General features: G+C 37.7%; 1 protein-coding gene across 3 annotated transcripts in view; it reads right to left on the bottom strand.

The window, feature by feature from the left end:
- Positions 1-345: 345 nt before the first annotated feature.
- The window catches only part of LOC132110580 (rho-associated protein kinase 2-like), a 55,188-nt gene continuing 36,520 nt past the window's right edge, over positions 346-19,013 (bottom strand). The window contains exons 5-32 of one of the 3 annotated variants that reach the window (XR_009424663.1): positions 18,464-18,724; positions 17,183-17,327; positions 16,956-17,094; positions 16,136-16,227; positions 14,702-14,861; positions 14,510-14,567; positions 14,276-14,287; positions 14,051-14,179; positions 13,737-13,964; positions 13,197-13,443; positions 13,007-13,113; positions 12,622-12,781; positions 12,231-12,391; positions 11,412-11,596; positions 11,196-11,265; positions 10,988-11,091; positions 10,635-10,821; positions 10,424-10,517; positions 9,957-10,051; positions 9,645-9,836; positions 9,388-9,556; positions 8,972-9,042; positions 7,748-7,836; positions 7,511-7,589; positions 7,106-7,364; positions 6,628-6,841; positions 1,778-1,901; positions 346-1,657 (exon numbers count right to left, since the gene is read on the bottom strand). Coding sequence is in view for 2 of the 3 variants with exons in the window: in XM_059517299.1 (XP_059373282.1) it covers positions 3,703-3,991; positions 6,628-6,841; positions 7,106-7,364; positions 7,511-7,589; positions 7,748-7,836; positions 8,972-9,042; positions 9,388-9,556; positions 9,645-9,836; positions 9,957-10,051; positions 10,424-10,517; positions 10,635-10,821; positions 10,988-11,091; positions 11,196-11,265; positions 11,412-11,596; positions 12,231-12,391; positions 12,622-12,781; positions 13,007-13,113; positions 13,197-13,443; positions 13,737-13,964; positions 14,051-14,179; positions 14,276-14,287; positions 14,510-14,567; positions 14,702-14,861; positions 16,136-16,227; positions 16,956-17,094; positions 17,183-17,327; positions 18,464-18,724 (3,996 nt within the window). In the remaining variant the exon portion in view is untranslated. Of the gene's footprint in view, positions 1,658-1,777; positions 1,902-3,213; positions 3,992-6,627; positions 6,842-7,105; positions 7,365-7,510; positions 7,590-7,747; positions 7,837-8,971; positions 9,043-9,387; positions 9,557-9,644; positions 9,837-9,956; positions 10,052-10,423; positions 10,518-10,634; positions 10,822-10,987; positions 11,092-11,195; positions 11,266-11,411; positions 11,597-12,230; positions 12,392-12,621; positions 12,782-13,006; positions 13,114-13,196; positions 13,444-13,736; positions 13,965-14,050; positions 14,180-14,275; positions 14,288-14,509; positions 14,568-14,701; positions 14,862-16,135; positions 16,228-16,955; positions 17,095-17,182; positions 17,328-18,463; positions 18,725-19,013 lie in introns of those variants that run through there. The other 2 variants (XM_059517300.1, XM_059517299.1) reach the window with 2 other exon arrangements.

Below are 19,013 nucleotides of genomic sequence, written 5' to 3'. Positions count from 1 at the left end.
AACTTTTAAAACTGATTAATGATCAGGTTGCTAAACAGACTGTTTACTGTAGTTCACAATTAAGATTTAATATGAACTATTAAGTCTAAAGCACATCTATTGTCTATTGTAATTTACTTTAATAGAGCTGTTCATTTGTATTTTATAAATCAATAAACATTCCTTTTATGTGAAAATATGTCTGGATTAGTTTTTGTGTTACATAATTAAATAGTATAAAAAAGAACTATCATGTTTTATAAATGTAGTTTTCTGAATCATTCTTCTGTGGTAACCCCAGATAATAAAAGCATGATGTATTTTGAATGCATTAACAATCAATACAGATGTCATATGTGTATTAAAAATGTATAACTTCTGTGATTGAAGCAGACAAAGTAATGACCACATTGTTTATATTAAAACTTTACTTCCTTTTTACTACATTCACAGCTATATACCTATTTAACCAACTACTTGTGTTTACAAAAATAAGCAAAAGTTATACAGGGTTTCCAAACAACAAAGCTACATATGCTTTTCATTTTATTGTCAAACAGTACATCAATATAAAACATGCAAATCTGGAGGCAGAGCTTTAAAATAAAATAAAAAAAGTGCCCAGACCTGTATAAATAGCAAACCAACTGGTAAGACGGCAGGTCAAATATACGCTGTATATTCATATATTTATATATATAACGTGTAAAAGAACACTGATATGCAGTCACAGCACACCCAGAGATACACACTGTTTGCTAGGGTGAAGAAACAAACAAAAAACTGACTTCAAATCACAAAAAAAAAAAGAAACTCCTGCCCACGTGCACAGCTCACATCTAGATGTAGATCTGTTAATCATACCATCATTACATTCGATTCATACTGAGGAGTGAGCAGTGCAGGTGTCCAGGAGAGCATTATGGAATGCATTCATAACCAGAGAAGGTTTAATCAAGCTTTGATCACACAGTGGGGTAAACAAAAGTAAAAACACTACAAGAAGAAACACTACAGTTTCATTGCATTTATGTAAGTAATGAGAAACATATGTAGTGGTGTTTTCTAGCCGTTTACTGTATGTGGTGTGTTGCACTACTGTCTATATTCAGCCATTAAAAAAAAAAAAAAAGCCTATGGTCGGACACAGCTGTCGTCCACATTCTCTGGCCGGTCCAGCGGGGTTCAGTCTTAGCGTTCAGGTCAACTCTGGCCTTGAATGAAGTAGTTTGGTGTGACGCTGACCCTTTAGTTTTGTGTAGAACTGCTGTGCTGTTGAAGTCGAAGCAACCGTATGCCCAGAGAATAAAAGCCATATCACGACAGCAAAGCCTTCTTCAACATTTGTACATCTCTCACTTTTTGGGGATTTGCCAAAATGTGCGAAAAGTTATAAAGGTCTTTTGTTGATGTGATAGGAAGAACCCCAAATCACCATGTAGCAGCACCAGAATCCCAATATAAGGTTAACTAGAGAAGGAGGGAGAAATCGAGAAAGACAAAGAGAAAGTTAGTTTCACCACATTTTAACGCAAGAGGAAAGAAAAATCCTTTGTTCATAAAAAAAAAAAAAAAAGCACCACAGCGTGCCATCATGCTCAAGAGAAGAAGATCAATACACCTGCAAACACACACAAGTGGCAAACTTTCATAGCAAAAGGGAACAAATAAAAAGAGACTATAAAATAAGTCTTTTATCTTGGTTCTTGGTTCTAAATAAATTTGTCTTATAGTCCAGTGTGACTTATGTTTTTTTTTAATAAAAATACACATTCTCTCATTTTGGTTTTCCTTTTACATTACAGCTGAAATGTCTTCTTAATAAAGAGTTTGTAAACATGGTAATCAAACGGACTCATTTGTTCAGAAGGCTGTTGGTGGAGTCTTCTCGCCTCATCTTTGGTGTGTCCAGTTGAGGGGGACTAGGGCAAGAGAAAGTAAATGAGAAATGATTGGAGAAACTGTTCAGCTTTGCATTGAAGATTGCCTGCTGTGGGCTTGGAGGGCAGAGAGGGTGTTCATGAGAATTGGTATAGAAACTTCTGCTGGGTCATGGCAAGTTCTCCATATCCCATCTTGACCAAATCTTTCAAAAAAATAGTTTACACTCAAACACATGCTTCAATTTGTTGCAAAGGCAAACAAATCCAACTGCACACACAAAAAAGTCACTCCACGACTCTGTTCCAAAACCAAGTGAGCAGCCTAGAGTCTAGTGTTAGCACAAAGAGCATAGAAATATTTACATACAAAATAAACATGCAAAAAAACATTTTTAATTTGATTTAACTGGTTTTATTAATACATTTTGATCAATTAAAATGAATAATTAATACTTTTAGCATGCTATTTAAAAATTTTGTACAGATTATTTTAGAAATATACTACTGTTCAAAGTTCTAGGGTCAGCAGATTAATACTTTGTTTTACAAGAAAGCATTAAAATGACTAAAGTGACTGTCAAGCCACTTGTGTTACTAAAGATTTACTTTCCAAATAAATGCTGTTCTTTTGAACTTTTTACTAAAATATTAAGCAGCACAACTGTTTTCAACATTAATAATAAAATGTTTCTTGAGCATTAAATCAGCATATAACTATTTCTGAAGAATCATGTGACATTGAAGACCGGAGTAATGGCTGCCGAAATTTCAGCTTTGCCATCAGAGGAATAAATTACACTTTAAAATATATTCAAATAAAAACAAATTATTTTCAATTGTATCCATATTTCTCTACAATATTTCTGTATATTTCATATACAATATTAATGTATTTCTGACCAAATAAATGCAGCTCTGTTGAGCATAAGTGATTTTTTTTAATCTGACTGACCCCAAACTGATAAACGTCTGATATTAAAATTCGATTTTGTTTAAATAAATAAGTGAATTTAAACATCACAACATAATAATGTACTGTATAAAAATTTATTCCATTTATGTTATCAAATTACTAACTGTAAATATTACCTTAGTGTGTATTATATGACAGGAAATAATCTAAATGTTGCAAAGTGGGTGGTTTAGGAGGTTTTGGAACAGAGCCCCTATGTTAAGCAGTTACCCTGTTTCCATCCTACACATGCTCCTCAGAAATGAAACGTATGATCATAATCTACATCATCCATGTCATCCAGAGCCCAGTGCCAGTCCTGAAGCTCCGAATCCAGAGGCCTGCAGGTGGAGGAGAAAGCATTCAGCCAAGCTTTCACCAACCTCGTCTCAGTAAGGTCTGGAGGTAGTTTGCTAAGATGAAGCTAAGAGGTAATTACTATAACAGAGCTAAACCTTAAAAATAAGATCAGCCACTGTTCAATGTTTGCTGAAGCTTTAAAGGCTGTACATCTGTATGCGTCCTGACTTTAGTGCTAAATGTGCAATCAATTTGAAGATACAGAGCTCTTTGTGAGAAGTTTTAAGTCTTCTTCTGACGCATACTTTTAGGATTTAGCCTTTAAATTCAGTGTTCTTAGTCACAATTAAAAACCTGATTTGATACAAAAGAGAAAAAGTGCTTTGTTAATGTCTAAGCTGTCATCTTGCATCCCAAGTTACAAAAAGTAGCCCAGCGTAACACTGTTTAAGCTTTCTATCTGGCAAGCCACCATTAGCAAAGATCGTAAATGTTATTCTGTTAGTCAGACACCGTGATTTAAACATTGAAAGCTCCTGAATGATGTCTCTTAAGCATCGATCAAATAAACATACGATACATCCTCCATCAAACTTCCAGGTCGGCAGTCTCCTTCTCTCGCCCAGTGTTGAACTGGTCTGGAGTACAGGGTCTGAGACTTTCCTCTCTCTTGTCCATGTGCTCCTTGTGGCATTTGATCTGACATCTCTGGCATTCCAGAGCCAGAGGAGGTTTGAACATGTTCCACAGGGGTTTGGTACAGGTCTCGCAGTTGGCAGGAAAGTGGTAGAATAAAGGAATAAACTCATGTCCCTTGTGGTAGATGAAGCTGGATTTCTCTGCACATGCTGTTGATTCCATTATGTTGTGCACAGACCTGTGTGTCATATAGAGTACCACTCTAGTGTGTAACCGATGCCAAACACGTGCTTAGCGCTTCTGCACAGATTTTATGAAAAGCCATCTTAGAATCAGACTTCACAGAATCAGACTTTACAGAACAAGATGGTAAAAGGACAGTTCACACAAAAATGAAAAACAGAAGTAAATTGTCATCATTCACTCACTCTAATGACTTTAAATTCTACACAACATAAAATATATTTTACAACGCCTAAAAAATTAAGGAAGATGGTGACCAAGAACTGGCAAAGTAACATTTTACAAGAAAATACTATTTAAGTCTTTCTACGTTATATAAAAAAGAAAAAAGTGGTATTTGTTTTTTTGGTGAAAATTTGTGATTAAAAAAAAATTACACTGGTGGAAATTACACTGTGGTTAAAAAATCATGGCTTTCAGGAAAAAAAAAAAAACTAAAACTGATTCATGTGTATACATTAGGGACGTGCATCCCCATGCCTGAGGCCAATCTGATTTCGATTCAATTCAACACAATGTGATTCAATGCAATAGAAACAAATATGATGTTATGCTATTCAATATGATACAGATAGGTTCACTGCTATTATTTGATGGAAGATGCAGCTCTACCTCTGCCATGTTAATCTATATTCAAAGTGACTCTCAGGAGACAGGCCTCAGTCTCCATAGTGTTGTGATACGTCATATTCACGTAGCAGCTGTGGTGATGAGAGAACGAGCTTGAGAAACAGTTTAGAGAGGAGAAATCCATCTACATATAAAATACTGGTCAAATTATTGGTCACTTTCTAAATGGTAAAAGTATAGCGCATCTACTGTACTAATGATTAAATATAAATAAAAAAAATTTTTACCAGTGGAAATATGTTGGAAACCATGCATTGCGATACAAATGTCAACTTGTAGCCAAAACACTTAAATCAATGAATCACTTCAAGGTCATACTTAGAAGGGAGAGGCTATTATGTGAGTATAGGAGAGCATAAGTCTAAGTGGACATCCATGACATGCGGAGTCCCACAAGGGTCAATTCTTGCACCGCTCTTGTTTAGCCTGTATATGCTCCCACTAAGTCAAATAATGAGAAAGAACCAAATTGCCTATCACAGCTATGCTGATGATACCCAGATTTACCTAGCCTTATCTCCAAATGACTACAGCCCCATTGACTCCCTCTGCCAATGCATTGATGAAATTAATAGTTGGATGTGCCAGAACTTTCTTCAGTTAAACAAGGAAAAAACTGAAGTCATTGCATTTGGAAACAAAGATGAAGTGTTCAAGGTGAATGCATACCTTGACTCTAGGGGTCAAACAACTAAAAATCAAGTCAAGAATCTTGGTGTGATTCTGGAGACAGACCTTAGCTTCAGTAGTCATGTCAAAGCAGTAACTAAATCAGCATACTATCATTTAAAAAACATTGCAAGAATTAGATGTTTTGTTTCCAGCCAAGACTTGGAGAAACTTGTTCATGCCTTTATCACAAGCAGGGTGGAGTATTGTAATGGGCTCCTCACCGGCCTTCCCAAAAAGACCATTAGACAGCTGCAGCTCATCCAGAATGCTACTGCCAGGATTCTGACTAGAACCAGAAATTCTGAGCATATCACACCAGTCCTCAGGTCTTTACACTGGCTTCCAGTTACATTTAGGATTGATTTTAAAGTACTTTTACTCGTATATAAGTCACTAAATGACCTAGGACTGAAATATATTTCAGATATGCTCACTGAATATAAGCCTAACAGACCACTAAGATAAAGTCAGTTAGAAATACCAAGGGTTCACACAAAACAAGGGGAGTCCACCTTTAGTTACCATGCCGCCCGCAGTTGGAATCAGCTTCCAGAAGAGATCAGATGTGCTAAAACACTAGTCACATTTAAATCTAGACTTAAAACTCATCTGTTTAGCTGTGCATTTATTGAATAAGCACTGTGCAATATCTGAACTGATTGCACTATATTTTCACTGTTTTTTTAATTTAATTGATGTAAAATCATTTTCTAACTGTTTTAAATTCATTTTAAATACGTCAATTTTTTTAGAATTTTAAAAGTTTTAAAATTGCTTGTTTTATTCTTGTTATTATTTTTCTTCATTATTATTTTACTTTCTTTTATGTAAAGCACTTTGAATTACCATTGTGTACGAAATGTGCTATATAAATAAACTTGCCTTGCCTGCCTTGCTTCGATAACTTTTATGCCAAAGCATCAATGTAATTCGGGTTACAATACACTAATGGACATGTAATGGCAAAACCACTTCAAAAGTGCTCTTTTCTGTTTTTAAACATTCTACAGAATTTCTTTTGTATTGTATAAAAAAAGAGTGGTTTGGGCATTCTGATAATCAAATTTTGAGCCATGCAGGAATGACATGAGAATGAGTAAATGATGAGAGTTTTCATTTTTGAACAAACTGGTCTGAAAGGATCTGTGAATGAAACCCAGGCCTTTCTGTAATCCTCTTACTCTAGAGACTGACACTGATTAGCACAATTTATTTTGGCTGCCACAGTGTAAATCTTCATTTGCCACATGAAAACAAGACAGAACTGGACACAGCCTTTGACTGACAGAATTTTGCAAATAAATGGGGATGTTACGCCTTAATACTCACCTGGGTTTGCCGGGGGGTATTGGTCGGCTGGATCTCTTTAAGGATTGACTGTTCTGTACTTTAATAGGAGCTCTGGGAGAAGAGCGGTGAGAGGCATCAGGTGCTGGAGGTTTTTTGGGGATCTTCTTCATGAGCCGACTAACCCACTTCTGCTGTTCCTCCTGAGACAATGCTAACAGCAGCAGATTTTTAGCCATAGACACGTCATAGTTCACTAGGGATAGAGACGCAGAAAGGAAAAAGGGGTTATGAGAAAGGAGAAAACAAGTGAATTTATTCACTGTTATTTCACTTTTTTATTATTTAAAAAAATTAACCATTTCATATTCCCTTTGCTTTCTCAAAAGTTAATTCCTAATTGAATAAATACTTTAGAACTGAAAATATGATATATGACTACATTCCCAGGTCTTCCAGGACCCAGGGAACCTTTTTATTTTTTACCCATTAAGAGAGAAAGAAGAGAGACCCTTCTCACCTTTACACGGAGCAATGATTTCCTCTTTCTTGTCCATGTGGTCTTTGTGGCACTTGATGTGACATCGTCTGCATTCGAGAGCTGGAGGTGGTTTAAACATGTTCCACAGGGGTTTGGTACAGGCTTCACAGTTCGTTGGGAAGTGGTACAGGGTGGGAATAAACTCATGACCCTTATGGCAAATGTAGCTGGACTTGTCCCCAGGAAGAGGTTCCAGTTCTTGCTCTTTCTTGCTTTCACCCTCATTAGCGTACAAGATCTGAGGGAAGCAATGAGAAGCAATGAGTTCTCTGTTTACAGACTTTATTCTTAGGATTCAAATCCCATCTTATAAAACTTAAGCAATTTTCAAGTTTAAAAGTTCCCTGATACTCCGCCTGTGGTAACTGTGGTCTACCAATATACCTGGAATATTCTGGGGATCTCTTTGGCGTCAGCACGGTAGACGTCCGTCTGGGTCACCGAACGCACATGAAAAAGTTTACTGTCAAGAGAACACCAGAGAAATCAAGATAATGACAAGATGACAGAGATGATTCAAGTCAGTCAAAAGGATAAATGACAACTTTTTTTTGACTGGGACAAAATGAATGAGCTTGCCGTTCATTTAATGAAATGGATTTAAAGAATAAAAAGTCTCACTCTATGTCCAACACCATGTAAGGATTCGAAAGCTCTTTGTCCTGCTCACTGTTGTAGAAGAGAATCTTCTTGCTGCTCACCACAACATACTAGAGAAGAGAAAAGAAACAAAAGACTGACTGAAACACTGGATGAGGCTTCTGATGCAAGAGTATCAGTGTCTAGCACTGCAACTCTAGAGGTTTAGCTCTTGTTTACAAAGACACCCGAGGTTTAGTCCTGATAATTAGTGGTAATTAACATAAATTAATAATTCTAATAGAACTAAAAGTTTATTAAATAGGAAATTGTTTTATTCACTCACTATAACCTCACACAGTGTCATTTTAGTATTAATTATATATACCGTAATTCCTCAAATAAAAACCGGTAGTCAAATAAACGCCGGCCTCTTATAGTGGCCGGGGACGTGGTCAACACGGACAAATAAAGGCCGGTCTGAAATAAAGGCCGGGGGAAAATTTGTGCAGCAGAACCAGATATCGAACGTACACGCCCACTGGCAGAGCGTTTCTCGTTCTCATGTCAACAACCGGTTGCATCGGTTTTCAGATCACCAGTACACTGAACCGAGAAGCGTTTCTGTCGGACGCGTCCAATTCGAGAACCTAGGAAATGATGATACTGCGAATGCATGATCAGAGACAGTTTATAAAAGACATGCCACTTCCTCGATCCTCAATACTTGAGTAACGGCAAAGATGGCGGTTGTGTGCACATGTCCCGCCCCTCCTGCCGGAAAGCCAATCACCTGCTTTTAACAGTCAAGCCAGGAAAACATTTAAGCCTATCGTCTGGTTCCACTGACGTATGCGCACAGTTGAGGAACCCTTGCGCATGCGTAGTAAAGGTATAAACTGTGGGGAAAAAGGCGTTTTAAACCTTATTTTGGGGCAAAGTCATCCAAACATTTCAGTGATTTTTATCATATTTCACTGCTGTTTCTATACATGATGTTTTTATGTCCCGGTGTCCAGTGTAAGTGCAGTTCTGACTCTATGCCCATTCATTTAGATAGAAGCCTGGTCTTGTTATTCTGAAATAGCTGCCCAGAGGCGTTGCCAAGATGGCGGCCAAGTGGCACGACTTGCCTGAAAGGACTTTGGCATGATTGAGCGTGACGCAGACTGACACCGAGCGCGTCTGAACCAAACTGATTCTTTTGGTGATTGATTCTGAACTGATTCTGTGCTAATGTTATGATACTTTTGTCTAAAAACATACCTTCCTTTCCCACCCAAATCGTTTGGTGTTGTTCCTCACTGGTAAAGATAGCCAACCCTCCAGTCTTGTCTCTATACAACACGCAGAGGAAGAGATGTATAATGAAACAGAGCAGTTTTATATAACTACAACAGAGAAACAGAACAGAAAACATGAGGTCCAGGCAAGTCTTAAAAGGTCAAAAGGCCATGCACTGAACACCATGCAGGTCACCTGTAGGGTCAGGCTCTGCAGTGAGGTGAAGGGTGAAAGATCAATAGTTGAACTGAGGACTAGACCAAAACTGAGCAGAAAGAAAAGAGAGTGACATGGGACGATGTGGAAAAAAACATGAGGAAAGTGAATTAAAAATGAAAAGTTATAAAAGAGGACAGAGGAAAACAGAATGAAAAGAAATTTGGAAAAGAACTTAATACCTGCTAGTGATTCATCAGTGTCCATTTCTGGGCCGCTGCTCATACTGGCAGAGTCCAGCGACTGGATGTTTAGAGAGTTCAGCAGGCTGCGCAGCTGCTCGATATCGCTGTCTTTACTGTCCAGAGCCATCTGCAGCTCAACACGCACCTGAGACTCATCTGCCAGTTGCTGCAGGAAATAATAAGAGTAAGAAACAAGCAATCTGACTCTATGTCCAGAAGTGTGGCATTCTTCAGACACCAATTAACGGTCATACCGCTTGCATGTCATTGATTTCTCTCTGGTATTTGATAATAGAACTGTTGAGCTTCTCCCTCTCAGAACGCAGCTCCAGCTGCAACTTCCTGTTTTCTTTCTCCTTCCTCCTCACGTCTGTATCATTTCCACGGCGACTTCCACCACCTCTGACCTCCTTTCTATTCATGATCTCTGCCAGCTTGTTCACCGCCTAAAGTTAAATGCCAGTAAAATAAAAAAAATAGTAGTAATTGAGGCTGTAAAAATAAATAAAAGTCAATCAAACTTCATTTGATTCTCATTTTTCTTCAAGGACAATGTTATGATGTACCTGTGTTTTGAGAGTTCTCTCCGACTGAAGCTGTTTCTCAAGGGCTAGTTTCACTTGAATGATTGACTGCTCTTCATTCTTGAGATTCTGCAGGTCTGAAAATCAAAAATACTCTGTCATCACAAACTCAGCCACTGTGAAACCTGTGTGAACAACTCTATAAATCGAAAATATTATACTTGTTTTTTTTATTTTAAATTACATATCAAGTTATGTAAGAAACATGCATATAATATAATAATGTGCATATGTATGTATATGTATATAAACTGTTAGAAAATGAAATATAATAAATTAAATTGATATCATGTTCATTTTACACATAAGAAAATATCACATAGAATCCATTATTGTGAATTCTTTTGCACACAATAATAAAGTGTGTGTGTCTCTGTATAGATAGCCTGTTTTACTGGAGTCCACCAAAATTAATCAGCAAGAACAATATGAGTTGGTCATCAACTTACAGTCTTGTGTTTCCTTTAGCTTGTTGTTCAGTTCTTCTTTCTCATTGGCCAAGTTTGCCACATCATTCGTCAATGTGCGATTAGCTTCCTCTAACTGTAGAAGGATGGGAAAATGAAAACTAACACCATCCAATATCCTCAAGACTGCTGCAAATCTAAATGTGTAGATTTCTGTAACTCTAGCTAATAGCTGAAGTGTGGTGTAACTCACTGAGGTGATGGTGGTGTCTTTTTCAGCGAGCTCCTGTCTGTGTCTGGCCATCATCTCTTTGATCTCCAGCTCCTTCATGATCTTCTCCTTCTCCAGGTCGGAATACTGCTCCTCTGCAATTGAGCGCGCCAGCTGCTCCGAGTCAGCCTTCGTTAGTGTGATCTCTAACTGGGCCGCAAGAGAATCCCTGAGAATGAGACAAGAGAAAAAGGCACATAGAATTATATATATATATATATATATATATATATATATATATTTATATATATATATGACATGTTAAAAATTAAAACTGAACACATTCTACACACTAGGCTGTGGACTTTCTGCTTGTTATTGGACATAAATCTCACCTTTCCTCCTGTAGCTCCTGTAGACTCTGCTGCATGTCTTTATAGAGTTTATTTTTCTCCTCACACTCTTCCTTCAGCTCCCGCACCTGTGTCTTATACAGCGTCTACACACAAACGCACAGGCGCACACACATATGCACACAGAGTCTTATTAGACTTTTGAGTGTTCAGTTTGTTTCTGGAGGGAAATAGAATTTAGACTTCTTACAGAGAAATACTGCTCTGCCTCCAACTGATCCTGTAGTTCCTTCATCTGTCCATCAGAATCCTGACGCTCCCTAGGATCACATACACAGAAAATGATCTACTATATGAACAACTTCAATATTTTTGCAAAAAAAGATGATGTTCTTCAACCACAACCTTATTAAATTGTGTGTAAGGTAATGAATATTCAATTAATTATTATGCATGCATTGCATACTTGCGCAGTTCCATATTTTGCTTCTCAAGGCTACGTTTGATTTCCAACAGGTGGTTTATCTCCTGTTTGAGTTGTTTCTCTGAAGTTCGCAGGGTGTTGAGCTGCTGGTTCTGAACCTTTAGGTCATTCTGAGTCAAAGCGCGTTTCTGAATCTCTTGCTCAATCTTCAGACTCAGATTATTCACCTAGATAGAGAGAACGAGAGAGAGAGAGAGAGCGAGCACAAGAAAACATTTTGGAACTGTGGAATTGTGATGGGAAAAAAAGTTTTTTTATATACGATAAACATAATGCTTCAAATGACATGACCAAATGACAAAAAAACACAAGTAATGACAACTTTCCACTGCTATATAAAGGAACGTGTATATTTAAATAAAAATATCCCAAAATAAAGAAATACAGTAACATTTAAATGTTTGGGATCAGGATGGTTTTAATGGAAAGAAGTCACTTTTTGTTCAAGGCTGCATTAATTTGATTAAAACTACAATAAAATAGTGAATTATTATTACAATTTAAAGTAAAGTTTTTATTGAAAATACATTCTGCTTAATATTTTTGTGAAAACCATGATTTTTTTTGTTTATTCTTTAATGAATAGAACAACAGCATAATTCAAAACAACAGCATTTACTTGAAAAATGTTTTGTACAATGTCTTCACTGTCACTGACCCCAAACTTCTGAATGGTAATATAAATAAATAAATGCAATATACATAGTTTCATGGCCAGTAAGAGACATTTACAGGCAGTAAATTCTCAATTTACCGGCCATATGCAGTTCTGGCAAAAACGGATTTCTACCCTCCACAAACCTCTTCTGTGAGTCTCTCTTTGCGTCGTCGCAATTCCTCTAGTTTCTGCAGTGACTGTTTATAGTCGCAGTCAAGCATGGAGTTCTTCTTCTCCAGTTCTAACACCCTGTTCTCTACACGCAGTTTAGAGGAACGTTCCTCCTGCAGCTTCTGTTCCAGCTCTAGGTGAACACACACAGATAATCATATTAACAAGCCATAAAATATTGTTATGTTCTAGAAAACCAGCAATTCCTCAATCAAATCTAACTCCAAATCTAAACCATCATATTCTCCACTGCACACTTCAAAGTAAACTTAACTGTTAAGCTTCCTTTTTTAGTAGGAAAAATTAAAACACATGAAAAAAAAAAGCTTTTAAATGTGCTTTAATCCCATTAAACTCTCATACCCTTCACAGCCTCAGATTTGGCTCCTTCGATGGACTCGCTGATCTTGTTCTTATCAGCAAGTCGTGCTTTTGTGGCCTTGTGTGCCGCCTCCTCCTGCTCCAAACCCTGCTGCAAAATCTTCAGCTTATAGGTCATGTCAATCTGGTTATTGCTCTTCTCCTATTGGGTGCATAAACAGAGAGGGATATTAGAAGAGTGGTTGCAAGTAAATCAAGTCTGTAGCTTTCTAATAACCATTTATGAACAACATTACTTCAGCAGGGAATGATCAACATACTGTGAGCAAGGCACTAACGACGTATGAATCCACAACCATAGCCTATAATGATGTCACAAGTGTCTCAACAAGGAAGAAGGAAATTAGAATGAGAAAGATTTGTGTACCTTTTCCAGGTCTGTAAGCTTCTCCTGGAGTTGCCTTTTCTCCATCTCAGCTTTAGACAGGGCCTGTCTCACCTGTTTCACTTCCTCCTCCAAACCAGAGATGCGTGCTACGGACAAGAGATGGAATGTGGATGAATATTTCTGATTGTGAAATGAACGCACACATCCAAAACAGAGGATATGCACTTACCCTGTAGATCAGAGATAGTCTCAGAGCCCTGGGTGTGCTCTCGTTTCTCTGCGTCCAGCGCAGCCTGCAGGCTGATGTTGTCTCTCTCTAGTGTGAGCTTGCTGTTCTCCAGCATGCAGCATTTGTCCTGCAGTTCTCTCACGTGAGCCTCCAGCTGCTGCAGCTGTTTTGAGCTCTCTGTCTGAGCTTTACGCAGCCTTGCAGCAGCATCAGATTCCGCCCGCAGTGACGCATTTGCCTCATCCAGCTGCCGGAGAGAGTTTATAATGGGGACATAACGTTATGTTACCAGGATCAGTCTGTTACTTGATCACACATGAGAAAAACACATAGCCATGTGTTGATCCCGGAAGACTGAAATTCTGGGAACTCTGCTTTTAAGTAACTAAATGATGCTTTTAACAGACACTGTATTATTCTGACTTAAGAGTATGCAACAAAACATCATATAAGTATAAAATAATCACATAAATGTTTTGTTTTGCAAAACATTATATATATAGCTGTTGAAATTATTTTCTTTCTCTAACCCACTCTCACCTGTTTCTGCAGGTGGATGTTCTTCTCATTGGAGATGTGAGAGTTCTGGTTTTTCTTCTTCATTTCATCCAGCTGATCCCTCAGATTGTTCACTTCATTCTCTAAGCAGCGTTTGCGGTCGGCTTCACTCTCTGCCCTGCGGTGACTCTCTACGCTCTTGTGCTGCAGGAGAGCTTTCTCTCTCTCCAGCTGTCTCAGAGTCGTCTCCAACCCTTTTCTGCTATTAATCTATAAACACATGTGCAAAATGGTAAGATTATTGCATATTCCTACACACAATTAACTGAGATCCCAGAGATGAAACACCCACTCACTTCTTCATCAAGCTCTTTGGTGATCTTCTCTAGGCGGCTACAGTTGCTTCTGTATTTTTGCTCCAACTCCTCTTTGGTCTGCATTTCATTGTTGAGCTGCTCTTCTAAAGAGTTAATTTTCTTCTGGAGCTGAGTGGAAAATCAAGCAATTTAATGTCATCAATCTCTTAAATGTATAATTACCTAACAAGATGTATATTAAGCAGAAAGTGTGTGAACACTTACAGCTAAACTGTCCTGTGGGTAAAAAAAAAAAAAAAAAGAAACAGAGAGAAAGAAAGAAAAAAAAAATGTTACAACCAATGTAGTAAGAGGCACTTTAAACCATTTTAAGTCCAAGTCTCACATTAAGTCTCTAACCAGGTACTACTGTATGATGTAAGTGCAGTCTCTAAAGAGCATAACGCAGTTAAATGACATGTATAAGCTGACAAAGGTGGGAGTATATCTATGTCATACCTCTGTCTTGGATACTGGATCTTTTTTCATTGCTGAACTGTTAACAGCATTCAACAACCTACACAAAAACATATCGGATCATCTGTGACGGTAGTTATTCAACTAGTTTTGCTTGAGGACATCATAAGCAGAAGCAACACTGTTCCAAGAAATAGATTATTGTACAAAAGTGACAAGAGAGAAATGTCTTACTGGTCTTCTTTAAAGTAAGTGAACCCCACAAAGGGCAGCTGATTGCCAACAAAGGCTTTAGGTGTGGGAAAGGTCTCTACTTCTCCTTTATCTTCCTCTATCTCATCAAAATTACTGGTGTCTATGTCACTGATCAGCTCTGGAACCACAGGTGCTGCAGCTGGAGAGAGAATGGGCAAAAACGTATTTTCAGGGTAAAGGGCACTGAGATTGTAGAGATGAAGATAACATTGCTCTGAAATGTTTACATCCATCTCACAGGCTTACTTTACTCTTTGTTAGGTAACACTGAAATACGCAAAATTATTATAGTTTTAGAACTTTTTCATTTTCATTCGGTTTTATATAGTTGATTTCTGTTTGTTTTAAATGCAAATAAATAGCACATACATTTTAGGGCTTTTCTGACCTACTTAAATACTTCTATTTTCTTAAATATGGTTTAAATTTACTGCTGAATTTACTAAAAAGCATTTAGGTTTACTGAAACTTGAACATCATTAATTAAAAATATATTTGTAAATACACATTTAAAATGATCCAACTGCAATTCAGCACATTAAAAATATATATTTAGTTTACATGTACTTCAGTATGTTAGTTGAGACATCAAAATGAGTGTACTTCAAACCATGGCAAAAGATTATTAAAAAGGTGCAAAACTGATTTAAATGTATTTATTTTAATTAGATTTTTTTTTTAAATTGTTCTTTTTAAAAGAAGCAGGTAAGAAACATGAAAAAAGTACTCTTTAAATGGACTTTAGGGGCCGTTCACATATCGCACCTAAAAACGCGTGGAAAACGCTAGGCGCACCGCTTTCTCCTTCTTTCCAAAGCGCTCGGCCAGTTGCGCCCCTGAGGCGGCTGCCGTTGCTAAGCAACCATGACGCGCTCTCTCCATGAAGACGCGGAAAATTCAGCAAAGGATAAATGGATTTGCAGCACTAAAAATCGCTTGCAGTAGCTCTGCTACTAAATTTATTTCAAAATGGAAATCCATATACAACTATGATCAGTTTTTCCTTCATCTTGGCTGAGCTTTCAAAGTTGTTACGGGAAAGGATGAAGCTGATTGGTTAGTTCTTGTCACATGACCCGCGGTGCGCTTGCGGCATTCTGAAAAGTTGAAATGTTTTGAACTTGATGCGGTGCGGCCCGGAAAAAACGAGCGCGTCGCACCACGTGCGCGTCGTGATCGCGTCGCTTCCATTATGAGCTCACATATTGCGAGCCTACATTGGAAATAACTTACTTGAGCGCGCAAAAGACGCGATATGTGAACGGCACCTTAAGAGGCCTTTTAGTTCATTAATATTACATTACCTTCAAGTACAGTTTGTATTTCAAATATCCACACATCCATAAAGACAAGGAAGCATTTGAGAAATATATTCAGTTTTTTTTTAAAGAGGTGGGAAGGTGTTTTACTTACTCTCTCTGATGGTGATGAATGTCCACTGGTCGTTTTTGAAGAAAGGATGTCTTTTAATTTCTTCTACGCCATTTCGTCCCAGTCGAATATCCCTACCAGATGCAAGCATCCACAAACACAAAAATTGTCAATTAGAGAATTTCTAAAATGTTCTTATTTCAGAATTATTTTTGTATTATTTTAAATCATTTATTTTGATTTTGTGTTCAAGTTGAAGTGAACTGAGGGGCTGTTTCAATGCATGATTTCTGGAAGTCTTGTCCTATTTTTAGCACACAAAGGTGTACTGATACAAATTCAAACATTTTTCTTAGAGAGTAGTTCTGCTTGTCTACTCTAGATGGCACTATAATATCACCAAGCTGTATGTCCAGCCTAGTTTCTGTGGCCGGATTGTGGCACTAAAAGGCAGGGTCAGAATTTAACCAGGACTTGGGGGAAATAACTGACAATAGAAGTGACAAAAATGCCCCAGATATGTAAAATGTGGGACAAAAAAAGTGTCCCTGTAGTGAATTTCATATATTAGTATCTGTTACACAACATTTGGTGTATTCCATAACCTATTATAGTCCTATCTAGTCCTGAGTTCAGTGCCCCTGCAGACACAGTATTTGCTGTTTTGAGTTTTAGATTGTTGTTCACCTTAGTTTTTTTATGGTTATGATCTACGCCATTTCGGCCCAGGCTAACCTCCCTACCAAATGCAAGCATTCACAAACACAAAAACATATTGTCAAACATGTGTGAACATTGGCAGTTAAACAATATGAAACACAGAGGACTACGTGTACATCTATCTGTGCATGTAAAAGCTCACCTCTCTGTTAGGAAGGCACAGATGATGTTTTTGGCTTCTTGAGAGATCTCAACGTCATCAGGGAAGTTAAGGGAGTTCTTATGGTCCATAATCTTACTGTAGGTCCCGACCAGAGAATCGGCATAAAACGGTGTATCACCTGCACACACAAACATTAATCTCATTTAATAAACCAATGCTACAAATGCAGTTTTAGACAAACGCACACATTCACATTCCTGACTCACCAACCAGCATCTCGTAGATAAATACTCCAACTGACCACCAGTCACACTCGCGTCCGTAGTATCCATCCCCTCCCTGAGACTTAAGAACCTCCGGCGAGATGTAATCAGGGGTCCCGACCGCAGTGTCACAATGAACCATCCCCGTCTACAAACAATCAGCCAATCAATGAGTCAACTGATAGGATCTTAGTCGACCTAGAGACTCTATATAGCAATACAATTTACAAAAAGGAATAACATATCACATTACAATTGTTTACCCTGAATCTGAGTGGATTTCTAAAATTATTTCAGAACTATTTTTGTATTATTTTAAATAATTTATTTGGATTTGGTGTTCTAGTTGAAGTGAATTGAGTGGCTGTTTCAATGCATGATTTCTGGAAGTATCAACCCATCTTTAGCACACAAACTGAAACTAATTCAAAAAAATATTTTTAAGAGAGTAGTTCTGCTTCTCTGCTGTAGATGGCACTATAACATCATCAAGCTGTATGTCCAGCCTAGTTTCTGTGGCTGGATTGTGGCACTAAAGGGCAGGGATGGAACTTAACCAGGACTTGGGGGAAATAACTGGCAATAAAAGTGACTAAAATACCCCAGATATGTAAAATGTGGGGCAAAAAAATGTGTCCCAGTAATAAATATACATTAGTGTCTGGTATGTAACAAGATGTATTTCATAACCTACTATTATAGGCCTATCTATTCTTGAGTTCAGTGTCCCAGCAGACACAGAGGTTACTGTTGTTGAATAAACACAAATATATTGATATATTTGCTGTTTTAAGTTGTTTAGATTGTTCACCTTTAGTGTTCTTACTGCTATGATTTTTTGCTTCACTCCACCAAGCCCATGACATTCAAGCATCCCAGACCCGTAGAGTCAATATTTTACAGCTATTGTTCTATAATTATCACATGTGATAGAGATAAAGCAGAAAACATACAGGACAGGATCACAATGTTACCTTCAGTTTATCACAGTTGAGCTATTTTTGCTCATGTCTTCTAAAACAAAAACAGATGGGGAAAAAGTTGATCTGGCCACATTTAATCTTCAGTCAACATAAACTGAGCATTTTTCAAATTCAACAGCTTTTGAGTTTTTCTTTGGTCCTTTAAGTTTGGACAAGAACTGACATGTGTTCAAGGTATTTGTCATGCAATTACACCCCCCCCCCCCCCCCCCCCAAAAAAAATCTTGAGCAAGCCCGAAGTTTTGATGGGAGCATGTGAACTACTGATATTTCATATTGCAATAACCGATTATCCCCTTACCCCATCCATTTTCATGCAGGTCCCAAAGTCGGCAAGTTTGAGGTGTCCGCAGCGGTCCAGCAGCATGTTGTCTGGTTTGATGTCTCGGTGAACAAAGCCCATAGAGTGAATGGCGTCCAGAGCCAACACAACCTCAGCGGTGTAAAACTTTGCCCACTTCTCTGGAACATCATATGTACTGGTGAGATTGACAAGATCTCCTCCTGGCATGTATTCCATTACCATGTAAAGAGAACGGTCATCCTGGAACGCACAGCACAGCTAAGGGAAAGACAAGAAAGAATTAAGAATTTTTTACCCCTCTATAGACTGAGAGATTGTGTATGTGCTCAAACTAGACACACTGATATATTCATGGTCCAATTAACATAACACATTTTTTTTTTAAGTGGAGCAGCTAGCTAATTAGGTAAAATAAAAATAAAAAACAATCAATTTATACAAAACAGTTGTCATTTATGCTTGAAATATGGAATTTAAAATGCAGACAGTTGATCTGACAGAAAAAATACTTTTTTGTTGCGAAATTAAAAGTGTCCCATTTCATTTT

Source organism: Carassius carassius, chromosome 30, assembly GCF_963082965.1.
Source record: "Carassius carassius chromosome 30, fCarCar2.1, whole genome shotgun sequence".
Taxonomy (NCBI): Eukaryota; Metazoa; Chordata; class Actinopteri; order Cypriniformes; family Cyprinidae; genus Carassius; species Carassius carassius.
This window is presented reverse-complemented; position numbering and strand designations above follow the sequence as displayed.